The 17398-nt window shown below is 46.1% G+C and overlaps 1 protein-coding gene across 2 annotated transcripts in view; it reads right to left on the minus strand.

Annotated features, from left to right (window-relative positions):
• LOC121293897 (mycbp associated protein) overlaps positions 1-17398 on the minus strand; it is a 271885-nt gene that overhangs the window by 222406 nt on the left and 32081 nt on the right. For both annotated transcript variants that reach the window (XM_041217342.1, XM_041217343.1), the window contains exons 8-11: positions 13265-13383; positions 10521-10630; positions 3828-3936; positions 1182-1374 (exon numbers count right to left, since the gene is read on the minus strand). In XM_041217342.1, the coding sequence (XP_041073276.1) occupies positions 1182-1374; positions 3828-3936; positions 10521-10630; positions 13265-13383 (531 nt within the window). The remainder of the gene's footprint in view (positions 1-1181; positions 1375-3827; positions 3937-10520; positions 10631-13264; positions 13384-17398) is intronic.

Genomic DNA, 17398 nt, shown 5'->3' on the forward strand with positions numbered 1-17398 from the left:
CATCTAGCCTGTCAAGGCCGTCTCGGAATTGTAAATGTTTCAATAAGATTACCTCTCATTCTTCTAAACTCCAATGAAATTGGAGCTCAACATTTCCTCATAAGACAAACCCCTCATTTCAGGAATCAGCCTAGTGAACTTTCTCTGAGCTGCCTCCAATGCATGCATGTCCCTCTGTAAGTAACTGTACACAGTACTCTTGATGTGGTCTCACCGATGTCCTGTACTGTGGCAGAAAGACTTCCCTACTTTTATACTCCATCCTCCTTGCAATAAAGGCCAACATTTGTTTGCCTTCCTAATTACTTGCTGTACCTGCATGCTGACTTCTTGTGATTCAAATACAAGGACACCCAGGTCTCTCTTTACCGCAGCATTCTGCAGTCTTCCTTTATTTAAATAATACTCTGCCTTTCTATTCTTCCTATCAAAGTGGACAAGTTCACATTTCCCACATTATACTTCATCTGCCAAATTTTTTACCCATTCACTTAACCTCCAATTTCTCCCTCTTTATTATTATTTTTCATCATCCTTTGCTGGTTTTTAAAACTTTCCCAATCTTCTGGCCTACCACTAATCTTCACTTTTTCTTTCAATTTGATATCATTCTTCACTTCCTTAGCCATAGATGCTGCATCCTTCTAGAGCCTTTATCTCCTTCAATGAAATATATCTTTGTTGAGAGTTACAAAATTCCTGCTGAAATATCAGTCACTGCTTCTGCACCATCTCATCTTTTAACTTATTTACCCAGTCCATTTTAGCCAATTCTGTAGTTGCCTTTATTTAAGTTTAAGACATGAGTTATGGGCTCTCATTTCTCACTCTCAAACTGAAAGTGAATTTCTATCAAGTTATGATCATTCTTGCCTAGAGGATCACTTACTATGAGGTCTTTAATTGAGCCTGTCTCATTACATATTACCAGGTCCAAAATAGTCTGGTCCTCAGTGGGATCCAGAGCATATTGTTCCAAGAAACTGTCCCGAAAACACACCACTCATCCACCAGGTTACCATTGCCAATTTGATCTGTTCAATTGACATGAAGATTAAAGTCAACCACGATTATTACAAAATATTTCTTGCAAGCCTCCATTATTTCTTAACGTATATTCTATCCTCCTGTATAGCTACTATTAGGGGGGCCTATAAACTACTCCCACCAATGATAGATACCTGAGTTGGTGTTGAAGTAGAATCTTTGTATCCACGAGTCACTTGGTTTTATTATACAGTGTTTCTGCTCAGGGAGACGTTTCCATTTGTAATAAATGACTGTGGTTCCATCATTTATCACCTGTAGACAGGAGATGACCCTGTCACCTGCGATTGCTTCAAAGGTGAGCCGGACAATCATAGCAACCTCATTCTGGAGAAAATGACAGCAGAGCAGTGAGTGATATCAGTGTGCAAAATCTGCATGGTACAACTAGGTCTCACAATCACTGATTCTTCGAGCATGCTTCCTTCATTGTGATCTCCTCTCTTTTCTTTCTCCCCTTCCTGTTCCTGAAAGTGTTGCCTGTTGCTAGGATAGCCTTCCAGAAATGCCAGATGCCTTCTAGTACTGGCACCTTACCGAATTAGTCATTGTTCATATGTGAGCCAAGATTATCAACAGGTTATACTACCAAGGAGGGAGACATTATGGTTGAATAAACACTGCCCTGAGCCAAAATTCACACATTGTATTTTCCACCAGGTGTCAATCAGTAGCAGGAAATGTGAATGATTTACCACTCTCCAAACATCTCAGGTTGACTCCCATGTCTGTGCCAAGTTAGCTATCTCACCTGAGGCAGTAGTAGGGTTCTCGAAATGATCGCTACCTCCTGAGCTAGAGGGGGGAAAATATTAGATAAGGTCCTTGTTGCTAATTACTATTCAGAACTATATCCTGGAATACTCTCCATAACAGCACTCTGGGTGTACCTATACTATAGACAGTGGCATTCCACTACCTTCCCAAGGGCAATTAGGAATCGAATACAAATGCTGGTCTTGCCAGCTATGCTTATATCCCATTAATGGATGAAAAGAATGAACTTTCAAAAACAAAATTGGATAAATACTTGAAAAGGTAAAATGTGTAGGGCTATGGGGAAAGAGCAGGGGAGTGGTATTAATTGGTTAGCTCTTTCAGAGAGCTGGCACAGGAATGATGGGCTAAATGACATCCTTCTGTGCTGCATGATTCAGTGACAATGTACCCAGCCATCACTGGACAGCAATGAAAGACATAATCTCTGGCTCATTCTTCTGTGTGGCCACACCAGCTCCAACTAATGAAACAGGAATGCACCTCAATGCTACGGCAGGTGTGCATTTATCTGATAAGCTATTGAAATGAACTTAGAGTATCTACGTTTACTGTGAAAGTCCACAAGGAAGCAAAGTTTTGTATTTCATTTCAGGACATTCAAGAGTTTCTCAGACACACAACACTCCATTGGGACACAGTAACATCATGTGGTTTCAAGGCAATGCCCATTGCCCAGTGTGCTGGTGACGTGAGGAAGACTTCCTTATGCAGGCACGGGTTATAATGGGTCAAATGGCTATTTTTTTTTAGACCTTTAAACTCAAGGTAAGGGAAGTCACTGTTAGAAAATTGAACATTTTCCATTTCAGCCATTAGAGGTCCCCATCAAACACTCCCAGGACAGGTACAGCACAATGTTAGATACAGAGTAAAGCTTCCTCTACACTGTCCCCATCAAACACTCCCAGGACAGGTACAGCACTGGGTTAGGTTCACAGTAAAGCTCCCTCTACACTGTCCCCATCAAACACTCCCAGGACAGGTACAGCACAGTGTTAGATACAGAGTAAAGCTCCCTCTACACTGTCCCCATCAAACACTCCCAAGACAGGTACAGCACGGGGTTAGGTACACAGTAAAGCTCCCTCTACACTGTCCCCATCAAACACTCCCAGGACAGGTACGGCACGGAGTTGGGTACAGAGTAAAGCTTCCTCTATACTGTCCCCATCAAACACTCCCAGGACAGGTACAGCATGGGGTTAGATACAGAGTAAAGCTCCCTCTACACTGTCCCCATCAAACACTCCCAGGACAGGTACAGCACGGGGTTAGGTACACAGTAAAGCTCCCTCTACACTGTCCCCATCAAACACTCCCAGGACAGGTACAGCACAGTGTTAGATACAGAGTTAAGCTCCCTCTACACTGTCCCCATCAAACACTCCCAGGACAGGTACAGCACAGGGTTAGGTACACAGTAAAGCTCCCTCTACTGTCCCCATCAAACACTCCCAGGACAGGTACAGCACGGAGTTAGGTACAGAGTAAAGCTTCCTCTACACTGTCCTCATCAAACACTCCCAGGACAGGTTCGGTACAGGTTAAATACAGAGTAAAGCGCTGTCTTCAAGTTCCTGTCAAACATGCCCAGGACGGGGACATCACAGGTTAGATATAGGATAAATGTCCCTCCAAATTGTTTCATCAACAGCTCTCAGCAGTGGTTCAGCATGGGTGAAATACAAAGTAAAATTCTTTCTGCACCTTTCCTCAGAACATTCCAAGATCAGATGTAGTCATGTTTAGACACAAAGTGTAGGTCCTTTCCATCAAAAACAGACAGAGTGATAAAGCACAGGATAGTGAAATCTACAGCACCCACTATTAGTCCTACATTAGATGGGCAATTCCATTTCAAATATTGCACGTTAATCCTATTAGCCTAGGCTGCATTTGAAAAATGGTGCAAGAGATAAAAAGAAACAATGCCTAAACTAGGACACCAACAAGGATCCTTGTCCAGACATGTTCCACTTCACTGAATGTAATTGCTGTACCTTATGAGAGCAGGTGTCAGTCAGCCAACGGGCGGGCTGTCCAGAGAACATAATGGAGGGACCGATGATTGGTTCCTCAATTACATCAGGATAATCCTCCAGCAGGTCACTGTAAAAGGCCAAACAAAACTGACCAATTACTGTAACATAAATAGCATATCATCACGACTGGTCACTCACCACAATCTCAATCACCCACAGATTCCCCACCTCAATCACACACAGATCCTTCACCTCAATCACACACAGATCCTTCACCTCAATCACACACAGATCCCCCACCTCAGTCACCCACAGATCCCCCACCTCAATCACCCACAGATCCCCCACCTCAATCACACACAGATCCCCCACCTCAATCACCCACAGATCACCCACCTCAATCACACACAGATCCCCCAACTCAATCACACACAGATCCCCCAACTCAATCACACACAGATCCTTCACCTCAATCATACACAGATCCCCCACCTCAACCACACACAGATCCTTCATCCCAATCACACACAGATCCTTCATCCCAATCACACACAGATCCTTCATCCCAATCACCCACAGATCCTTCATCCCAATCACACACAAATCCTTCATCCCAATCACACACAGATCCTTCATCCCAATCACACACAGATCCTTCATCCCAATCACACGCAGATCCTTCATCCCAATCACACACAGATCCTTCATCTCAATCACACACAGATCCTTCACCTCAGTCACCCACAGATCCTTCACCCCAATCACACACAGATCCTTCGCCTCAATCACACACAGATCACTCACTTCAATCATACACAGATCCCCCACCTCAATCACACACAGATCACTCACTTCAATCATACACAGATCCCTCACCTCAATCACACACAGATCACTCACTTCAATCATACACAGATCACTCACCTCAATCACACACAGATCCCCCACCTCAATCACACACAGATCCCCCACCTCAATCACACACAGATCCTTCACCTCAATCACACACAGATCACTCACCTCAATCACACACAGATCCCCCACCTCAATCACACACAGATCCCCCACCTCAATCACACACAGATCCCTCACCTCAATCACACATAGATCCTTCACCTCAATCACACACAGATCCCCCACCTCAATCACACACAGATCCTTCACCTCAATCACACACAGATCCTTCACCTCAATCACACACAGATCCCTCACATCAATCACACACAGATCCTTCACCTCAATCACACACAGATCCTTCACCTCAGTCACCCACAGATCACCCACCTCAATCACACACAGATCCCCTACCTCAATCACCCACAGATCCCCCACCTCAATCACCCACAGATCCTTCACCTCAATCACACACAGATCCTTCACCTCAATCACACACAGATCACCCACCTCAATCACACACAGATCCCCCACCTCAATCACCCACAGATCACCCACTTCAATCACACACAGATCCCCCAACTCAATCACCCACAGATCCCCCACCTCAATCACACACAGATCACCCACCTCAATCACCCACAGATCCCCCACCTCAATCACCCACAGATCACCCACCTCAATCACCCACATATCCCCCACCTCAATCACCCATAGATCCCCCACCTCAATCACACACAGATCCTTCACCTCAATCACCCACAGATCACCCACCTCAATCACACACAGATCCCCCACCTCAATCACACACAGATCCCCCACCTCAATCACACACAGATCCTTCACCTCAATCATACACAGATCCTTCACCTCAATCACACACAGATCCTTCACCTCAATCATACACAGATCCCCCACCTCAATCACACACAGATCCCCCACCTCAATCACACACAGATCCTTCACCTCAATCACACACAGATCCCCCACCTCAATCACACACAGATCCCCCACCTCAATCACACACAGATCCTTCACCTCAATCACACACAGATCCTTCACCTCAATCATACACAGATCCCCCACCTCAATCACACACAGATCCCCCACCTCAATCACACACAGATCCTTCATCCCAATCACACACAGATCCTTCATCTCAATCAACCACAGATCCCCCACCTCAATCACACACAGATCCTACACCTCAATCACACACAGATCCCCTACCTCAATCACCCACAGATCCTCCATCTCAATCACCCACAGATCCTTCACCACAATCACACACAGATCCCCCACCTCAATCACCCACAGATCCTTCACCTCAATCACACACAGATCCTTCACCTCAATCACACACAGATCACCCACCTCAATCACACACAGATCCCCCACCTCAATCACCCACAGATCACCCACTTCAATCACACACAGATCCCCCAACTCAATCACCCACAGATCCCCCACCTCAATCACACACAGATCACCCACCTCAATCACCCACAGATCCCCCACCTCAATCACCCACAGATCACCCACCTCAATCACCCACATATCCCCCACCTCAATCACCCATAGATCCCCCACCTCAATCACACACAGATCCTTCACCTCAATCACCCACAGATCACCCACCTCAATCACACACAGATCCCCCACCTCAATCACACACAGATCCCCCACCTCAATCACACACAGATCCTTCACCTCAATCATACACAGATCCTTCACCTCAATCACACACAGATCCTTCACCTCAATCATACACAGATCCCCCACCTCAATCACACACAGATCCCCCACCTCAATCACACACAGATCCCTCACCTCAATCACACACAGATCCCCCACCTCAATCACACACAGATCCCCCACCTCAATCATACACAGATCCTTCACCTCAATCACACACAGATCCTTCACCTCAATCATACACAGATCCCCCACCTCAATCACACACACATCCCCCACCTCAATCACACACAGATCCCCCACCTCAATCACACACAGATCCCTCACCTCAATCACCCACAGATCCTTCATCCCAATCACACACAGATCCCCCACCTCAATCACACACAGATCACTCACTTCAATCACCCACAGATCCTTCACCTCAATCACACACAGATCCTTCACCTCAATCACACACAGATCCTTCACCTCAATCACACACAGATCCCCCACCTCAATCACACACAGATCCTTCACCTCAATCACACACAGATCCTTCACCTCAATCACCCACAGATCCCCCACCTCAATCACACACAGATCCCCCACCTCAATCACCCACAGATCACCCACCTCAATCACACACAGATCCTTCACCTCAATCACACACAGACCCCCCACCTCAATCACTCCCCTCAATTATTCATCGATCTCTCACCTCAATCACCCATTGCTCTGATCCCTCACCTTAATCGCACATTGATCCGACCCCTCACCTCAATAACATACCAATCCGCTCCTTCAACTCAATAACCCGCCAATCTGATCCCTGCACCCAATAACTCACCAATCAGATCCCTCACCTCAATAACCCACTGACCCGATCCCTCTAACCAACAACCTACCAATCTGATCCCTCACCTCAATAACCTATCTATCTGGTCCCTCAACCCAATAACCTACCGATCTGATCCCTCACCTCAGTAATGCACTGATTGGCATACGAACGTAAGAACCTAAGAAACAGAAACAGGGGCAGGCCATCCAGCTGCTAAGGCCTTTTTTTGCCATTAAGATCATGGCTGATGTGATTGTGGATTTAACTCGGCTTTCCTGCCTGTCCCCCATAAACTTTAGCTCCTTTAAATTACAAAAATCTATCTCAGCCTTGATAGATTCAATGAGACAGCCTCCACTGCACTTTGGAAGAGAGAATTCCAAAGATTAATGGCTCTGAGAGAAGAAATCCCTCTCCATCTTAAATGTTTTGAAGCCATGCCTTCTAGTTCTAGATTTCCCCACAAAGGGGTACATCCCCTCAGCACCCACCCCCTCGTCCCCTCAGCACCCACCCCTCGTCCCCTCAGCACCCACCCCTCGTCCCCTCAGCACCCACCCCCTCGTCCCCTCAGCATCCACCCCTCGTCCCCTCAGCACCCACCCCCTCGTCCCCTCAGCACCCACCCCTCGTCCCCTCAGCACCCACCCCTCGTCCCCTCAGCACCCACCCCCTCGTCCCCTCAGCACTCACCCCCTCGTCCCCTCAGCACCCACCCCCTCGTCCCCTCAGCACTCACCCCCTCGTCCCCTCAGCACCCACCCCCTCGTCCCCTCAGCACCCACCCCCTCGTCCCCTCAGCACCCACCCCTCATCCCCTCAGCACCCACCCCCTCGTCCCCTCAGCACCCACCCCCTCGTCCCCTCAGCACCCACCCCCTCGTCCCCTCAGCACCCACCCCCTCGTCCCCTCAGCACCCACCCCTCATCCCCTCAGCACCCACCCCCTCGTCCCCTCAGCACCCACCCCCTCGTCCCCTCAGCACCCACCCCCTCGTCCCCTCAGTACCCACCCCCTCATCCCCTCAGAATCTAATATGCTTCTCATCCTTCTAAACTCCAATCACTAAGGGCCCAACATGCTCAATCTTTCCTCATAAGACAACTCCTTCATCTCAGGTATCAGCCTTGTGAACCTTCTCTGAACTGCCTTCAATGGAAGTATATCCCTCCTTAAATAAGGAGATGTGTATATGCAGTATTCCAGGGGCTACATTTTACAGCTTGTGACCAGCTCACCACCTTCCGCCCGTCCCCAATCTATCACCCATATTATGGGGAGTGGGTAAGGTGTCAAGCGGCCGCCCACCCTTAAGCCTTTTGAGGCCCTCTGTGATAAATTAATTGGCACTTAAGTAATCTGCCTCTGTCACAATTTTTTGGTCTGCAGGGGAAGATGGGGGCAAGGCGATCAGCCTGGCAGCTTTGACTATGTGGGCTGCTGTTGGGTGTTGGGGTCACATCCATTGGGGTGGGCGGGGTGCAGGAGTGTGCTGTGCCCATTGGGGGACCCCGCCCCCGCCACAACAAGATTGTACACCCCTATCCCTTCTCCCTTGGCCTCTCTAACCTGAACGCCCACCCCTGCCGCCTCACTGGGCTCTCCCAGCTGTGCCTGCCCAAAATCCCTGGACTTACCTCCAGTCCCGGAAACATCTTCTCTTCTTTTTTAGGGCTGTTTGTAGTCCCAACAGTGCCGACTACACTCTTCTGGCGCTGCTGAGACTACAGAGCTGCCAGCCAATCAGGTTGACCAGCATCTCTCTCGGGTGTGACTTCCTCACTGGTGGGGACAGAAATCCCAATATGACCTGCAGCAGAGCCAAATTTCTGATCGATGAGATGCCGACTGACTTTTAGGTTGGGGAAGCTTGTAATCCGTTTCCCTGTAAAATCCACCTCCCAGGTACAATCTCACCGAAGCCCTGTACAGTTGCAGCAAGACTTCCCTATATTTATACTCCATTTCCCTTGCAATGAAGGCCAACATTCCAGTTGCCTTCCAAATTACTTGTGTACCTGCAAGCTAACATTTTGTGATTCATGTGCGAGGACATGACTAATCCATCTGTACTGCAGCATTTTCTAATCACTCTGCATTTAAATAATATTCTGCTTTAATATTCTTCCTGCCAAAGTGGACTACCTCACATTTTCCTACATTATATCCCATCTGCCAAATTTTGCCCAGTTGTTTAACTGATCTATATTGATTTGCAGACTCTGCCTCTTCCTCACAACTTGCATTCCGACCTATTTTTGCATTGTTAGCAAATTTGGCCACAATATGCTCAGTTCCTTCATCCAAGTCATTAATCTAGAATGTAAATATTTGAGACCCCAGTACTGATATCGCTGGGACTCCACTAGTTACAGTTTGCCAAACTGACAATGACCCATTTAATACAATGTCAATCACATAATCACACACTGATCAATCACACCATCACTCACTGATCTATCACACTATCACTCACTGATCAATCACACCATCACTCACTGATCAATCACACCATCCCTTACTGACCTATCACACTATCACTCACTGATCAATCACACCATCCCTCACTGATCAATCACACCATCCCTCACTGATCAATCACACCATCACTCACTGATCAATCACACCATCACTCACTGATCAATCACACCATCCCTCACTGATAATCACACCATCACTCACTGATCAATCACACCATCACTCACTGATCAATCACACCATCACTCACTGATCAATCACACCATCCCTCGCTGATCAATCACACCATCCCTCACTGATCCATCACTTCACCCGCCGATTAATCTGATCACCATCAGGAAGAAAGAAACTTTGGAAAGAAAATTAAGTGAAAAGGAAATAACAAAGTAAACAAGGTGAATGAAGAAACTTTATAACTGAGACCCAGTTATTGGTTACATGGGTGTAAGAAAGGGAGAGGGAATAAAAAGACTGATGGAATAGAAGACAAAAAGGAGTGGAAACAATGCACATGGCTCGATTATGTTAGAGTAGGATATTTCGCAACAGAGACACAAATTTTTAAAACAAAAAGTTGCTGTTTCAGGTAGTACAAATGTGTCAGAATTAAAAGTGAGAACAGTGAGAGAGACATGGAAGGGAGATTAAAAAGAGATAATCATTTTCATTTTTTGTATGAGCAATACCTCAGATCACCAAATAGGAACTGATAACAGAAACTCAGCTATTTATGCAAAGGATATAATCTGTTTGCAGATCATTCCACTGTGTGCAGCAATCCAACATACAGTGTGAAAGTCCCCTGATGCACAGTGATGCTTACCTGTTCTCATTACTGTGTGTTGTAGGGTGCTTCTCCTCCAAAGGGTAATTTTCCACTGACATCGAGCTGAAGGGGCGCCCAGTTCCAATTACTTCTAGCTGATCAATGTCCTGTGTGTAAAACATATCCGATTAACCCGAGACACCAATGTCCTGGCAGCCAGCTGCTGAGACCTGGCAGCTTTATGTTGTTTGGGCTCGGTATTGATATAAGTAAGAGTAAACCCTGCTCCCAATAGCCTCCTGACCCTGATGTTTCTAGATTCTGAGTCCTACCATTGGAGCCAAAGCAAATTAGGTGCAGAAGTGGCTGGCAGCATTCTTATTGATGCAAGAAAGAAAGAGCAGTGCTCACATACATCACTTCTCCCCTTTTTGAAAATGCAAAATCATTCAAAACCCCTGCAACCATCAACAATGTACAGAGCATAAAATGACAACAATTGAATCATACTATGGGCAGAAATGATGGATGCAGCAGATTTGAGGTCAGGGTTGTAATAATGTTGGGCCACAGCGAGAGGCTGGGTGTGTTTCACAGGCTAGTTGGTTCCAGGGGCCGGGGTAGTTCCAGGAGACGGGGTATTTCCAGTGGACGGGTTAGTTCCAGTGGACAGGGGAGTTCCAGGAGATGGGGTATTTCCAGTGGACGGGTTAGTTCCAGTGAACAGGGTAGTTCCAGGAGACGGGGTATTTCCAGTGGTCGAGTTAGTTCCAGTGGACAGGGTAGTTCCAGGAGACGGGGTATTTCCAGTGGACGGGTTAGTTCCAATGGACAGGGTAGTTCCAGGAGATGGGGTAGTTCCAGGAGATGGGATAGTTCCAGGAGATGGGATAGTCACAGGAGACGGGTTGTTCCAGTGGGTGGGGTAGTTCCAGTGGATGGGTTAGTTCCGTGGGACGGGGTAGTTCCAGTGGATGGGGTAGTTCCACTGGACTGGGTAGTTCCAGTGGATGGGTTAGTTCCAGGAGACGGGACAGTTCCAGTGGGTGGGGCAGTTCCAGTGGATGGGTTAGTTCTGTGGGAGGGGGTAGTTCCACTGGACAGGGTAATTCCAGGAGACGGGGTAGTTCCAGTGGACGGGTTAGTTCCAGGAGACGGGGCAGTTCCAGTGGGCGGGGCAGTTCCAGTGGACAGGGTAGTTGCAGTGGTCAGGGTAGTTGCAGTGGACGGGTCAGTTCCATGGGACAGGGCAGTTCCAGCAGACGGGACAGTTCTGGGGACGGGGCAGTTCCAGTGGACAGGGTAGTTGTAGTGGACGGGTCAGTTTCATGGGACAGGGTCGTTCGAGGCGATGGGCAGTTCCAGGGGACGGGGCAGGTCTGGGGACCAGGCAGTTCCGGGGAACAGGGTCGTTCGGAGAACAGGGTAGCTCCAAGGGAAGAGGCAGTTCTGGGGGACTGGGTAGTGCTGGGAGATGGGGTAGTTCCAGGAGACGCGGTAGTTCCGGGAAGGGCAATTCCCAGGGAATAAAAGCAAAAAACTGCGGATGCTAGAAATCCAAAACAAAAATAAAAATAAAAGTACCTGGAAAAACTCAGCAGGTCTGGCAACATCTGCGGAGAGGAACACAGTTAATGTTTCGAGTCCATATGACTCTTCAACAGAACTAAGGAAAAATAGAAAAGAGGTGAAATATAAGCTGGTTTAAGCCTCTCTTCTATGTTTACTTAGTTCTGTTGAAGAGTTATACGGACTCGAAACGTTAACTGTGTTCTTCTCCGCAGATGCTGCCAGACCTGCTGAGTTTTTCCAGGTATTTTTATTTTTATTTTAGTTCCCAGGGAAGACGGGTTTGTTCTGGGGGATGGGGCGGTTCTGAGGTACATTACTGGTGGGGACAGGTCTGTCAGTGTATAACACTGCGGTACAGTACTGGTGGGGACAGGTCTGTCACTGTATAACACTGGGGTACAGTACTGGTGGGGACAGGTCTGTCAGTGTATAACACTGGGGTACAGTACTGGTGGGGCAGGTCTGTCACTGTATCACACTACGGTACAGTACTGGTGGGGACAGGTCTGTCACTGTATAACACTGGGGTACACTACTGGTGAGGACAGGCCTGTCAGTGTATAACACTGGGGTACAGTACTGGTGGGGACAGGTCTGTCACTGTATAACACTGGGGTACAGTACTGGTGGGGACGGGTCTGTCACTGTATAACACTGCGGTACAGTACTGGTGGGGACAGGTCTGCCACTGTATAACGGTGGGGACAGTACTGGTAGGGACAAGTCTGTCACTGTATAAAACACTGGGGTACAGTACTGGTAGGGATAATTCTGTCACTCTATAACACTGGGGTGCTGTACTGGTCACGACAGGTCTACCACTGTATAACACTGGGGTACAGTACTGGTGGGGACAGGTCTGTCACTGTATAATACTGGGGTACAGACCAGTGGGGAGAGGTCTGTCACTGTATAACACTTGGGTACAGACCAGTGGGGACAGGTCTGTCACTGTACAACATTGGGATACAGTACTGGTGGGGACAGGTCTGTCACTGTATAACACTGGGGTACTACACTGGGGCGGCAGGGCTGTCACTGTATAACATTGGGTTCAGAACAGTGGGGCCAGATTTGTTAATTGTATGACCATTGCTGCAAGAAATTGCGGGTGATGATCTAGGGCATATATCACTGTCTGGTGTGCCTTGGTTCAAGCTGTTTTCACTGCAAAGTATTAGCACTGTATCAGCTCAGTGACATTCTTGAATGTGTTCTGATAAACATACTGGTTGTCTGAAGTCCAAATGTTTTAGAACAGTCTTCATCTCTTCCAATCGCTGTTTCAGATACAAACTTTCTGATCTGGACTTCCTGTGATTATTTTTGTCCTGAGGGAAGTCAGTACCTAAAGTAAATGAGGACACAGAATTCAAACCAAAGCAAAAAACTGCAGATGCTGGAAATCTGAAAAAAAACAGAAAATACTGGAAATATTCAGCAGGTCAGGCAGCATCTGTGGAGAGAAACAGAGTTAATGTTTTCGTTTGATGATCCTTAATGAAAATTCAGGGAAGATAGAAGTGTTATATGTTTTGAGCAAGGAGGGAGATGGTGGAAGGAAGAACAAATGGGAAGGTCCATGATAGTGTGGAGGGCAGGAGGGACTGAATAACAAAACGTGTCATGATACAAAAGCCAAAGGAAGTGGTAATGGGACAGGTAAAGAAACAAAAGATATATCTGGATGAGATCTGAATGCCTGGACAGCAGCCATCTGAATACAAAGTGAAGGAATAAAGAAAAAAAAAGGAGAAAATCGAACCAGCCAAAAAAAATCAACAAAATGAAACAAAGTGAGGCACAAGTTATGATTTAAAATTGTTGAACTCAAAGTGGATCCCAGAAGGCTGTGGAAAATTGAAAGATGAGGTGCTGTTCCATGAGCTAACATTGGATTTAAAATTGGAACACTGTATGAACATACCAACAAGGAGCAGGAGTAGGACCAGGCCATTCGGCCCCTCGATCCTGTTTTGCCATTTCACAAGATCATGGCTGATCTCATAGTAACCTCAAATCTACAGCCCATCTATCCCGATAACCCATCACCCCCTTGCTTACCAAGAACCTACCCACCTCTGCCTTAAAAATATTCCGGGACTCTGTTTCCATCGCCGTTTCAGGAAGAGGCCAAGGGCAGAAAGGTCAGAGCAAATGTGATGGAAGTGGTCATATGATGGGAAGGGAGTAAGAGGTGGCTGAAGACAGCTCCCATGATTTCTGTGGCTTATCCCTGTGGAAATTGCTGATGTTGGGTTTAAAGGTTCAGCTATTAGACAGCCAGTGTTTTGGGGTTTGCTCTGACGCTCGGCGTACATTTAAAATGTCTAAACCCAGGAGGCAAACGCAGTCAGAGTGAAACCAGGCCTGGTGCTTTATCGACTGCGGTGTCTAACATTACAGTTGGTAACAACATGGTGGTTTCCCGTGCTGAATTTAATTCTGTCATCACACTTGCTGACTTACAAAGCACTATTCTCGCTGAATTTGCTGGATTTCATTCGGATATCCGCTCCTCTTGCTACTCTACACACCTGTCACCTCCTTCAGTCAAAGGCTGCGAGATGTTAAATAATCAGCTACTGACTCGAGCAACAGATTTGTGGCTCTGGGGACCTGCTGCACCCAGCAGGAAGTCCAAAATACTAAATTATTGACGAGGTGAGTGACCTGGGGAGTCGCAGCCAAAGGCAAAATTTAAGGATTCTCTCGGTGCCTGAGGGTGCGGAACAGGGAAACCCAACTACTTTTACCAAGGCACTTCTTTTGGAGGTTTTTCGCAAGGAGAGTTTCGATTCACTGCCTGTCGTGGCGAGTGAGCCTATCGCTCTTTGGCATTGTGCTCACAGCATAGCAAGCCCCCAAGGCCATTACTACTAAGACTGCATCACTATAGAGTGAAAGAGCAAGTTATGCACATGTCGAGAGAAGAGGGTCAACTACACTTTCGTGGAAGCAAGATATTCATCTACCCCGATCTCAGTGTGGATGTAGCCTGGTGTCATGGAGAATATAAATTTGTTAAAGCCCAACTTTGTGAAGACGGACTTAAACATGGCTTTTTCCACCCTGCTCATCAGTATGTAACTGTCAACGGAGCGCCCAGGACAAAATGGTACTCAATGCTTAATTAGGTAGCTATGCGTGATGGTTCTATTACACTATAAGTTTTGCTGGGTATACCAATCTCTTTGTGTTTTAGGTCCAAACTGCACGAACTGAGGGAAGTTTTACATAAACCCTATGGATGTTTATTTTTTTCTTTTCCCACATGTGTAGTTGAATTCTTTGAGAGTTAATCTCTCTTTATATTCTCCCTCTCTTGTTGAGCACTGTGTTACAAAACTGTTGCTTTGGACGGACCCTGCATCTTGTTTAGCATGTGCTGAGCTTTACAAAATTTTGTTTGGGATACTTGATTGTATATTGCTTTAATGTGGCTGTCTTTTTAAGACACGCTGGTAAGATAGATATGAATAGTACACTCGTTGTGAGGGGTAGCATTCACCTGGTTTGGGGGGGGTGATGTAAGCTTTTCTTTCCTTCTTCCCCTTCTTCTATTTTTTCTCCTTTCTCTTCTCTCTTCTTCTTTCTCTTTTTCTTGTTCTTTTCCAAATATAAAGATATACTTTCCTTTTCATCAGTTTTTAACTTTCTTTAGGTGCATAAGCTCTTTATTTGCAATGGTTAACCTATGGGAGCCATATGCTTTGATACGCTTCTATTATCATAATGTCGACTGATGCTAAGGCCTCACAGGGTGGTTGTCCAATCCATTTTATCACCTGGGATATGAAAGGTCTAAATCACCCAGCTAAAAGAACTGAAGTTCTCTCCCATTTACATCATTTGAAGATGGGCATTGTCTTCCTGCAGGAAACTCACTTACATACATCTGACCAATTGCAAATGTGGACGGGTTGGGCTGGGCAGATGTTTCATTCTAATTTTCAGTGTAAAGTGAGAGATGGGATAATTTTAATCCATAAAGGCATTCCTTTTGTTCACTTTCAGGTTACAGCTGACCCGCTTTGTTATAGTACAAGGCAACTTTTTAACTGTCCATTGATCCTAGCTAATGTATATGCACCCAACTGGGGTGATCACTGTTTCATTTCAAACTTCTTATTTTCCATACCTGATTTAGACCCATCTCACTTACTTCTTGGATAGACTTTAGCAGCGTTCTAAACCCAAATTTAGATTGCTCGTCCACAACATCTGTTCCAATATCAAAATCAGGCTCAGCCATCAGTTCTTTTCTGGATACACACAGATTGGTAGACTCATGGTGTTTTCTATACCCATCAGCAAGACAATCCTCCTTTTTCTCTCCTGTTCACCACACCTACTTGCGTATTGATTACTTTTTCCTTGAGAAGAGGCTTCTCCCATTAATTCAATCTTGCGCATACAATAGTTTTGTGATCTCAGATCATGCCCCGTTAGTTTTAGCAATAAGATTCCATGACCAGCCTGTTTCTTGTCCACTGCAGCATCTTCATTCTCTTCTTCTGGCAGACCCAGATTTTGCGAAATTCATTTCCCCGCAGATAGATACTTTTATAACACTTAATACTACTCCATATATTTCCTTTACTATTGTCTGAGGGACTATGAAACCTTAGCTATGTGGACAGATGATTTCATATACTGCTCAACTTAGCAAACACAATACCTCAAAATTGTCCCAATTGATTGACCAAATTCTCTTCGTAGGCCAGCAGTATGCTATTCCACCTACCCCAGTATTATACAAAACAAAAACAGAATTACCTGGAAAAACTCAGCAGGTCTGGCAGCATCGGCGGAGAAGAAAAGAGTTGACGTTTCGAGTCCTCATGACCCTTCGACAGAACTTGAGTTCGAGTCCAAGAAAGAGTTGAAATATAAGCTGGTTTAAGGTGTTTTTTGGGGTGTGGGAGAGAGAGAGAGAGAGAGAGAAGTGGAGGGGGTTGGTGTGGTTGTAGGGACAAACAAGCAGTGATAGAAGCAGATCATCAAAAGATGTCACAAACAACAGAACAAAAGAACACAAACAGCGTGTGGTTCTACAGACTTAATTTGATCTTGTCTCCATTAAACTAACAGAGAAGATTTTACTTTGATCATGTGATACATGTTATGAGCATGGTGAAAGAACCGGTAGGCTCCTGACTCACCAGCTTCACCAGTCTGCTTCCTCTCAGCTTATTCCTGAAATCACCACTCCAACAGGGTCAATCATCACCGATTATCAGGAGATCAATGATCAATTCAAACTTTTTTATTTCACTCTTTATACCTCAGACGCCCTTTCAGATCCTGGTTTTTTTCACAATTTTTTTGATAATATGGACATCCCATCTCTAACGTCTGAA

The sequence above is a fragment of the Carcharodon carcharias genome, chromosome 22 (genome assembly GCF_017639515.1).
Source record: "Carcharodon carcharias isolate sCarCar2 chromosome 22, sCarCar2.pri, whole genome shotgun sequence".
NCBI lineage: Eukaryota > Metazoa > Chordata > Chondrichthyes > Lamniformes > Lamnidae > Carcharodon > Carcharodon carcharias.